We start from the raw sequence: 11,232 nt of genomic DNA, 5'->3' as shown, positions 1-11,232 counted from the left end.
TAAGGGTTCGTCTTGGTGTTGTGGGAGTCCTTTTTTGTACTTTTGTCTCTATTGATGTTTGAGTTAATCCGGTATACCGTTTTGGTAGGTGCTCTTCAGGAAAACCGAGACCCTTCAGTGGTGTAGTGAAGTTTCGAGGCTGCTATTGTCTAGGGTAAATTTTTGGATTGTTTTAGTGCAGTTTTCTGTTGTGTTTTCGAGTTGTGCCCAAGAGGTGTCTCGGTTGGATTTGTGAATTAAAGTTAATTGTGGGTGTTTTAGTTGACAATTTTAGGTGTTGTTCACTCCGAGGGTGTGAATTCTTCAAAAAACGAACCAGGTGTGTACCCCTAGCTCGAGAAAACGAGGTTCAACGAAAGTCAAAAATTGGGTCTGTCGACGCCACTCAGGCGTGTGGCTGGCCATGTGTGAGATACGGCTGTGTGACTGACGAAGGCATGGCCGTGCGCTTGACACGGCCATGTGACGGTGTAAGTGTGGCCGTGTGGGCCACACAGGCAAGACTAGGTTGGGCGTGTGGACTACACAGGCGGGTGGGTTTTGGGCTAGGCTGTGTGGGCCACATGGGCATGTGGGCCCAAAATTTTGAAAATTTCCTTAGGGTCGCACGGGTCGTTCCGATCGACTATAGTCCTACCGTAGGGTCAGTAAGGGCTAACCAAACCCTATTTAATGTGATCTATACTCCCATAGTCTGATTTGAGTAGGAAATTGATATGTATGCCTGACTATACTGTTAAGTATGTATTTATCTGTATATGAGCATGTTAAGCATGTTTATTCTATTATTTTTGCATCTGTATTCTATATCTGTGTTTGGGGTGAGATTTGTATAAGTGGAGGAAGTGATCTGTACGACGACCTTTCACCTATATTCTGATAACTTGACTGCATATTATCTGTTATGTGTCGCATCGACACTATATGGTTTGTAGGGATGGGTGGGAGCATTTAACCCCACATGGTGTGATGGGATGGTTGGAGATGGTGTATAGAGGATGGGGGTAGGATTCTGTATATATGTTCTGTACATCTAATTCTAATATCTATTTCTGTTATGGTCTTAGGTTCGAATCTGTATCTGACTATATATGAAATTCTATATATGTTGCATGATTATATCTGTTGGGTTACACACTGAGTTTACGAAAACTCACATATGTTTGTCTGTTCTGTTCAATTAATCCAGAGACATAGGCGGGTCAGTGCGACGAGGGCTCAGCGATGACCACTTGACGAAAATTGTTTTTATTATTATAATTATTTAACGGTTTTACTGGAATTTCTGATTTTCATGAGAGTTTTGTAACTTTTGGACTCTTCGGACTTTTTTGAACTGTTTGGTTTGAATTTTTGGGGTTTGACTACGTATGATTTCTAAACTGCGATGATTCGACAAAATACCGATTTTACGCGAACAAATGTTATTTTTGAAAACACAAGCGTGGTTTTGTTTTAAACGATTTTTAAACTTCTGCTGCGAAATAATTGGTTAACTTTAAAAGACAACATGTAAGGGTTTCAGTAATATATATAAATATGTTTTATAAAACTTGGACATTTTATCAAGTAACTAAACATGGTTTTATCGAAGTATCATTGGTTTCAAAACCCTTATTCATAACACTTCCGAATTTGGTCATAACTTTTAGGTCTGGTTTGGGGTGTTACAAAGATTTTCCAATTAACATAAAATTACCCCCTTATTCCCGTAAAATGTCTTACCTAATTTTTTCAGTAATATATTTTTCAAACTGATAAGGCTTTAGCTTCATATTAACATAAAACATATATCACTATCAATAATCAATCAAATCACGCTTAATTATCAAATTATACAAATTTTGTAATTTATTCAATTTAGTCCTTAAAATCGAGACTAACATAACTTTCAATTTAAAGCTTCAAATTGAATTCTGATTCGACTATTATACATTAGAGACTTCCTATTTCTTATTTTTACTTTACATTTTATTCATTTTAGTCCTAATGTGTGAAACTATTAATTAAGCTTTACAATTTAGTCATTTCTCACATCTAAGCTTAAAATCTATCAACTTAACACCTAAAACTTCAAGAAATCAATAATGACAACTTTCTAAAGCTTTAATAGTTTTAAAAACTGGCACATGAGCTAGCTAAATCAAGCTCCCGTGACCTCAAATCTATAAAAATTACAAGAAAATAACCAATGACTTACTTGAATTTTGAAGTTAAAAGCTTGGAGCCCTAAGAATGGTGTGTCCCTAATTGTCTTCATGTTTTACGATTTTCGTAACACCCCAAACTTGGCCTAGACGTTATGGCCAAATCTGGAGATGTCACTAAGAAGGGTTTTAAGAATAGTGTTATTTCGACAAAGATTTGTAAAATGGTTTGAAATAAACCATCCATGTTTGACTACTATTACTAAAAAGTGTTATTTAATTAAACCAATTGCCAAAACATTGTTTATAGCAGAGTGTTTAGAACCCATTTTTACTTTAAAAATCCAATTCGTATTTTTTGGAAAAACCTTTGTTTTCGTAAAACTGCGATTTTAGTCAAATGTCACAATAAAGGTTAAAGCACATCCAAAACTAGAATAAAATTCAAACAGGGAGAGTCCAATAATTACAAAACTCTCAGAAAAATAATACTTAAAAATAAATAAATCAATATTAGAAATAGTTCACAACTCGTTGTCATCATGAGACTCCGCCGCACCGATCTGCCTAAGTCTGTGGATTACCTGAACAAAATAGACAAACAGATGTGAGTTTTTGTAAACTCAGTGTGTAACCCAACAGAAATAGACATGTAAAACATATAGTAAACTCAACACAGTCAAATACAGAATCAAACTTAGGTCCATTTCAAAAACAGATAACATAATCAGATATACAAAATAGATATACAGAATCCCACCCCCATCCTTTACACACCAACTCCAACCATCCCATCACACCATGCAGGGTTAAAAACACCCACCCATCCCTACACACCATATTGTGTCATTAAAACACATATCAGATAATATGTAGTCAAGCTGCCAGAATATAGGCGAAGGTCACCATACAAATCCCACCCCAAACATAATTATAGATTACAGATACAGAAATATCATGCCTAACATGCTCGCATATAGATATCAGATATATATAGTAGAATAATCAGACATGCATAACAGTGTACCATACGCCCAGATTGGGCTTGCCCGTATGACCCACACGGCTTGGCCCAAAACCCACACGCCCGTGTGGCATCCCTGTCTGGGCCCATACGCCCAAATTGGTCTTTCCCGTTTGGCCTACACAGCCACAGCCGCACCTTCGTCAGATACACGACCGTGTCTCACACACGGCCTACCACACAGGCGACCACACGCTCGTGTGGCGTCGACAGATTGCACTTTCGGCATTCTTTGAAACTCGATTTTCTCATATAAGGGGTACACACCTAGTTCGATTTTGATGCGATACCACTCCCAAGACCACCAGAACCTAAAATCGACAATCCAAACTCCCAAAATCAGTTTTAATCCTCAATTAAACTGAACCAACGATACTGACAATGGTTCAATTCAAGTGTTCGATACCTACCCACTACCCTAAGCGATTCCGACTACGATTTCGCGAGAGGAGAGTCCCGTTCTTCTTGAATCACCGCTGCCAAAACCTGAAAATCAAACTAAGAAAAGAAATACTAACAAGAATTTTCACTAACCATTACCATAAAAACGAACAAGAACTCACCCCCTTCGCTCACCTAAATAGACGAAGACAACAAGGATCCGTATTACAGTGATTTGGAACAGATATTAACAGAATAAAGTAAAACGAAACAAAAACTTTTGATGGGGAAGAACACAAAAGAAAAAAAATGCCAGAAAGAATTGAGAGGAGAGAGAAAATAATAAAAATTTGAAAGAAAATCGAAAAATAAACTATATGCAACATATCCCCTATTTTTCTTCCACTAACTCACAACTAACTCAGAATTTTAGCCTTATCGAAACTCTATCAGACAAGCGAGCAAAAAATTATCACCCACTCTCAAACAAGAATTTGAACACAAGACCTCCAACACCCCAACTCCTTACCACTCAACCAGCAAGCTCATTCTAATATATATTAACAGACAATTTTATATAAGCCCACTCAACAACAACAAGGCTTGGATCTAAAAATAACAAAATTTTCTAGAACTAAGACTTGAACCCAAGACCTGAAACACACCATCAAATCACTTAATCACTGAAGCAAATACATATTTGTGTCAAATTTCACAATTACAGACTTAAATTATTCAGGGCGTTACAATTTTACCATAAACTTGAGCCCTTGTTTTACTAATTGAATAATAATAAATTAGCTTTTATTTAATTTTTATTCTACTATTTTTTGAAGCTAATTTATTATTATTTAAAAAAATATTATAGTCATCATGTAGTGTACTACTAATTATGTACTTGGATAATATTATTAATTTAACGTTATGTAGTAGTAATTGTGATTTGGAAGCTAATTTATTATTATTCAATCTTTTCTTTTTTATAACACAATCAAGAATCATCTATTCGTTTTGGTTGTTTTCAATTTATAATTGTTAATATTCTAAATTAATAATTGAGTAATATTATATATTTAATTTGATGTATTTATTTATAAATAAAATGAAAAACAATGTAAAATATAAATTTATAGATATAAAATAAACTCAATTAAACAATGAAAAGATAATAAAATCTCAAATGTATGTGTAGCGACCTAAAAATTTGGGCACGGGCTCTAGTAGAAGTAATTATTGCAAATTTAAAAACAAAATCTCAATTTTATTTGAAAAAGGAGTCGCCACCGAGCTTTTTTCTAAGTGTGATCGGACACCTAATAAAAGAAAATTTATTTTTTCAAATTTTCTAAAAAATATTCGATTTTAGGTCCACGTCAAAATTCAGAGAAAATTAGGGTTCGGGAGTCGGTTACGCGCGAGGAAGGTATTAGCACCCTCGCGACTTCCAAAATTGGTATCTCGTTAAACGCGTGTTGTCTTAATTTTCAAAAACGCAAGTTCAATTTAATATTTAATCGTAATCCGATTGAAGCATGATATATTTTTTAAAAAAACACGAGAATTTTGAAACACAATAATTTTTTTTTAAATACGGAAAATTTTGAAATACGAGAACTTTAGAAACACGGAAATTTTGAAAACACGAAACTTTTTTTATTTTGAAAACACGAAATTTTTTGAAACACGAGAAATTTTTGAAATACGAGAATTTTAGAAACACAAATTTTGTTGAAAACACGGAAAATTTTTTAACACAAAAATTTATGAAATACGAGAATTTTTGGACATGAAATTTTTGAAACACGAATTTTTTTATTTTTTTAGAAAAGAGTGTATCGTACTTAACACGAACCGGTGATATTCACTCAACATAGCGATAAAATCATCGAATTAGTGTCAAATCGATTCAACTTAATATTTAATCGTGATTCTATTAAAACACGAGAATTTTTTTTAAAACACAAAATTTTTTGAATATTTTCGATTTTTAAAAGGGCGTATCATGTTTAACACAAACTAGTGATATTCACCCAAAATAGCAATGAAATCAACGACTTAATGTTAAAACAATTCGTTCCCTTATTTATTGAAATTATTTAAAATTAAAATAAATAAATATAATAAATATAATGATGTTTTGTAAAATTAAAATAAAGATAAAGAGAATATTAAAAGCATAATATAAAATACGAGATATTATAAAAGTACACAAATTAAATTAAAAATGGAAAAAAGAAAATTACCGAAAAGCTCGAAAATACGAGCTTAATTGAACGGGTCGCACGACTTGGGCCCCTTTTTCTTTCTTTTTTTTATTTTTTCTTTTTTTCCTCTTCTTTTTCTTTTTGGTTGCTATTCTTTTCTTCTTTTTTTCTCTTCTTTTTTTGGCTTTCTTGCCTCTGGGCTTGAGCCCGACGGCTTCCTCTTCTTTGGCGTTGCACTACTGCTACTGGGCTGCGCTCTTGGGCTGCACAAAATGGGCCTACTCATTGGTCAAAGCGCTAGGCTTGGTGGCTCACATCTTTTTTTTTGCTGTTGGTCAGACTTTCTGGGCACAGGGCTACTTGAGCTCTTCTTTGGACAGTGGGGAGTTTGGTTGTGGCTCATTTGTTTTTTTTTTTTTCTTGAGACTGCTTTGTTTTGGGGTCATTGGAGAGCGGGTCGGGTCACGGGTTGGTGGGTCGGGTCGAACTCGAGTCGGGTCGGGTCAACTGACTTTTCTATTTCTTTTTTTTATCTATTTTTTCTTTCCCTTTCTTCTGTCTTTTTTCTTTCTCTCCTTCTTTTTCTTCTTCGGGCCGAGCGCTTAGCCTCCTTTCACCATCGACGACGCTTCCTCTGCCTGGTGCGACGGCCGACGGTGGCGCGGTGGTCCTCTCCTCCTTTTCTTTTCTTCTTTTCTCCCTCCCTTTTCTTTTTGGTTGTTCTTTTTTCTTTGCTTGCTGTTTTTATATTTTGCTTGTTGCTTTGCTTGTTTGTGTAGGTGCGACGGTGGTGGGAAAGCAAAGGCGCGGCGGTGGGCACGGTGGTGATGAAGGAACGACCAAATTTTCTTTTTGGACTTTTGTTTTGTTTTTTTTGCTGCTGCGTTTTTTATTTTGCTTTTCTTTTTTGTTTCGGTTTCCCTTGGCTTCTAGGTGGTGGTGCGGTGGTTGCGGTGGCGGGGTAGTGGCGCGACGGTGGCGATGGCTTTTGGGCTGCTGTTGTTTGGATTTTTTGTTTTTTTCTTTTTATGCTTAAAAACCGAACCCCCTTCCCTCTCTTGTAAATTTCTTTTTAATCTCCTTTCATTTTGTCTTCTTCCTCTTTGTTTTCAGGTGGCAGTGGAGCAATCATGACCTACGGAGGCTGCTGGAGTAGCTGGAGGTGGGAGGAGCACTCTCGGCTACCGATTGGGTGATTTGACATGTCTAGAAGGACCAAACTGCAGAAGATGAAGAATTTCTGGGGTAAAAGTGCAATTTTAGGAAAATATGTGGCCAAAATGTAATTTCTAGAAATTTTAAGGGTCTAAATGTAATTTACAAATTATTAGGGGTTAAGATGTAAATTTAGAAAAAATTAGGGGTCAAAATGTAATTTTTGAAAAGTTTAGGGACTAAAATGTAATTTATATTTTTTGTATTTTTTTTCAAAATTTTATTATTACTATTTTATTAATATTTAAAACAAAAATTAAAAATGGGCTAAAATAAGTCCAAAATTAAATCCTAATTGGACCAATCATTAGGCCCATACGAGACCAACCCGACCCAAAACCCTAACCGGGCAAAATTCAGTGATGACAGCTGCCCCTCTTTGCTCATCGCTGTGAAACAGGGATAGAGCAAAGACTTAAAAGCACTGAATTTTGTTCGATTGTCTAATTTTTTTTTGTCTATATTTTTTGAAAGCTTGAAATTAAAAATAGCTTGGTGTGCGATCCTAAGTTCAACTCACTTATCAGATTATGAGTTGACATTTGAAAAATAGAAATTGAAAAACACCTCGACATAGGACCTAAGGCTCAACTCACCTCTTGCAATATAAGTTGATTTTTGAAAAACAGAAATTAAAAATTCCTCGGCGTATAGCTCGAGGCTCAACTCACCTCTCGCATTATGAGTTGATTTTTTTTAAAAGAAATTAAAAATACCTCGGTGTGCAGCCTGAGGCTCAACTCACCTCTCGCAATATGAGTTGATTTTTTGAAAAAAAATTAAAATATACCTCAGCATGTGACCTGAGGCTCAACTCACTTCTCGCAATATGAGTTGATTTTTTTGAAAAACAGAAATTGAAAATACCTCAGTGTGACCTGAGGCTCAACTTACCTCTCGCAATATTAGTTGATATTTTTGAAAAGCAGAAATTGAAAATACCTCAGTGTGGCCCGAGGCTCAACTCACTTCTCGCATTATGAGTTGATTTTTGAAAAATAGAAATTGAAAATACCTTAGGATATGACCCGAGGCTCAACCCACCTCTCGCATTATGAGTTAATTTTTTTGAAAAACAGAAATTGAGAAATACCTTGGCATGTGCCCAAGGCTCAACTCACCTCTTGCATTATGAGTTGATTTAAAAAAAACAGAAATTGAAAAATATTTCTTGAGAAAAACAGGGTTTCCAAAAACATCAGGTGAAACTAAAAGCCTTCTTCTTCATTGATTCTGTGCATCCTTCTCCTAATATTCTTTACTCTATTGGGATACCTGTATATGTCATGTACAATGTTATCATTATATGTACGTGTTTGCCCTAAATGCTTTTATGCCTACATAATCATGCCATGCACCCTGGGTTGTTTGTCACATGCCCCTCTTTTCGTGAGGGACTGCATTCATTGCTTCAATCCTTGACTTTTCTCTCAGGTCTTGTATTCATCTTCAAATTTTGAAAATAATCCATATTTCTTCGTATATCACTCTCTTGCCCCCTGTTGAACTGTTTTCTTGCTTTGGGGCCCTCATACTTATTAAATTCTCATCCAGGTAATGCTCAACATTCCTTTTGTTTAGAGTATGGCATCTTACTATTTATCATTTAAATGAATCAAACACGAGATGCATAAAAAAAACAAAGTAGGCTTGAAAGAAATACCTCACATTCATATTTTTTCAAAAGTAACAAACAAAGGAAATTGACAAGGAAAGTTTACTAAATAAATCGTCATAAAGAAAAGAAAGCGAATTCAATGGCCACAAATGCTCTAGATATCCAATGCATGAACTTCTCCATATTTCTTCATCCTGGATCTTTCCGAGCACAGCTTCTTGTGCAGAAGATTTCGAGCTTCTGAGAATGCTTCAAATATTGTAACTTCACCATTCGACTCCCCATTCAAGTCATCTTGCTCCTTAAGCTCGAGCCCACTTCATTAGGACGCCCTTTTGGGTTTTCATCCTAATCCTTTTTGTTTATCAAGACACCCTTTTTGGGTTTTAATCTTGATTTTTCTTCTTTTTTGTGTTTTGTTTTGTTTTTTTAGGCATAATATTTCTTCACAGCATCTGAGTTCACTGGATTAGGTAATTCTTTCCCATCCATCTCAGTAAGAATCAGAGCCCCTCCTGAGAATGCCCTTTTTACAACGTATGGCCCTTCCCAATTTAGCGACCATTTTCCTCGAAAGTCCTTTTTTATCGAGAGGATCTTTCTTAAAACGAGCTCTCCTTCACGAAATTCTCTTGGCCGCACCTTTTTATCATGGGCCGTGATCATCCTTTTCTGGTACATCTGTCCATGACAAATTGTCTTCAAGCGTTTTCCTTCAATAAGATTTAGCTGATCATATCTGCTCGAAGCCATTCTAATTCTTCTAGTTTTGATTCCATTAAGACACGTAGGGATGGGATCTCCACTTCGATGGGCAGAACAGCTTCCATTCCGTAGACTAGAGAAAAAGGAGTTGCCCCCGTAGATGTTCGTACAGAGGTGCGGTATGCGTACAAAGCAAATGGTAGCTTCTCGTGCCAGTCCTTATATATCTCAGTCATCTTCTCGATAATCCTCTTAATGTTCTTATTAGCCACTTCTACTGCTCCGTTCATCTTCGGGCGATAGGGTGAAGAATTATGATGCTTTATCTGAAATTGCTTACATACTTCTTTCATCATCTTGTTGTTCAAATTTAAAGTATTATCTGAAATGATTCTTTCAGGTAGACCATATTGACATATAATCTCCTTTTTTAAGAACCTACAGACTGCAGCTTTTGTCACATTAGCAAACGAAGTGGCTTCTACCCATTTTGTAAAGTAGTCTATAACCACAAAGATGAATTGATGTCCATTAGAAGCTTTCGGGGAAATTGGCCCTATAACATCCATGCCCCACATAGAAAAAGGCCACGAAGAAGTCATGACATGAAGGGGCGATAGAGCTGCATGAATTTTATCGCCATAAATTTGACATTTGTGGCATTTTCCTGCATAACCAATGCAATCCGTTTCCACCGTTATAACCAAGTCTCATAATCTGTCTGGCCATAGTGAAACCACTGGCATGCGTTCCACAAATTCCTTCATGAACCTCTTCAAGTATCTTTCTAGCTTCAACAACATCCACGCATCTCATGAGCACTTGATCTTTTCCCCTTTTGTATAGGATATCACCGTCAAGAACAAATCTAATCGCCAATTTCCTAATTGTTCTTTTGTCATTCTCATTTTCTTGCTCGGGGTAACTTTGATTCTTGATATAATCCAAGATATCATGGAACCATGGTCGTCCATCTGACTCCTCCTCAATACTAAAACAGTGCGCGGGGGTCTCATATATACTCATTTGGATGGGCATTATCTCAGTTTCTGTGTTTGCTTTGAACATCGAAACCAATGTGGCTAGGGCATCAGCCAATTGGTTCTCCTCTCGTGGAAAGTAGTTAAAAGTCACTTCTTTGAATTCTTTGACCAATTTCGCAACGAGATCGTGATACCTGACTAATTTTGGATCTCTCACTTCTCAATCTCCATGAATTTGATAAATGACTAATGCTGAGTCCCCGTGTACCTTTTAAAATTTCAATTTTCCTCCTGATAGCTGCACGGAGTCCCATGATGTAAGCTTCATACTCTGCTATATTATTGATACAGAAGAAATTCAAACTGGCAGTAAGCGGGTAATGGTCCCCTTCAGGTGACACTAAGATTGCTCCGATCCCATGCCCCAATGCATTTGATGCACCATCAAAGCTCATCTTCCATGACTTCTCTTTTGATGACTCGCCCTCTTTTTTGAAATGCACCTCAAATCTTCATTTGGGAAATCAAATCTCAAAGGCTCGTATTCCTCTGTTGTTCGACTTTCCAAAAAGTCAGCTATTGTGCTTCCCTTTATCGACTTTTGGCTCACATATACAATGTCATACTCAGTTAATAGGATCTGCCATCGTGCCATTCTCCCTGAGAGTGCAGGTGACTCCATCATGTACTTTATTGGGTCCAGTTTTGAAATTAACCATGTCGTATGATACAGCATGTATTGTCTGAGTCTTCGAACCGTCCAAATTAATGCACAACAAAATTTTTCAATTGACGGGTATTTTGCTTCATACTCTGTGAACTTCTTGCTGAGGTAGTAAATTACCTTTTCTCTTTTCCTTGACTCATCATGCTATCCCAGTACGCAACCCATTGAGTTCACAAACACGGTCAGGTACAATATTAATGGTTTTCCAGAGGTCGGCGGTACTAGTAC

General features: G+C 36.4%; 1 protein-coding gene across 1 annotated transcript; it reads right to left on the bottom strand.

Moving 5' to 3' along the window:
• Window positions 1–9,927: 9,927 nt before the first annotated feature.
• Window positions 9,928–10,732, bottom strand: LOC105795875 (uncharacterized). Its single transcript, XM_052628897.1, has 2 exons — window positions 10,546–10,732; window positions 9,928–10,439 (listed from the first exon to the last, which is right to left on the bottom strand). The coding sequence occupies exons 1-2, from the start codon at window positions 10,730–10,732 to the stop codon at window positions 9,928–9,930; spliced, it is 699 nt and encodes a 232-aa protein (XP_052484857.1).
• Window positions 10,733–11,232: the final 500 nt, after the last annotated feature.

The sequence above is a fragment of the Gossypium raimondii genome, chromosome 3, assembly GCF_025698545.1.
Source record: "Gossypium raimondii isolate GPD5lz chromosome 3, ASM2569854v1, whole genome shotgun sequence".
NCBI classification, from domain to species: Eukaryota; Viridiplantae; Streptophyta; class Magnoliopsida; order Malvales; family Malvaceae; genus Gossypium; species Gossypium raimondii.
Note: the sequence above shows the minus strand (reverse complement) of the source record. Positions and strands in the feature narration are given on the sequence as shown.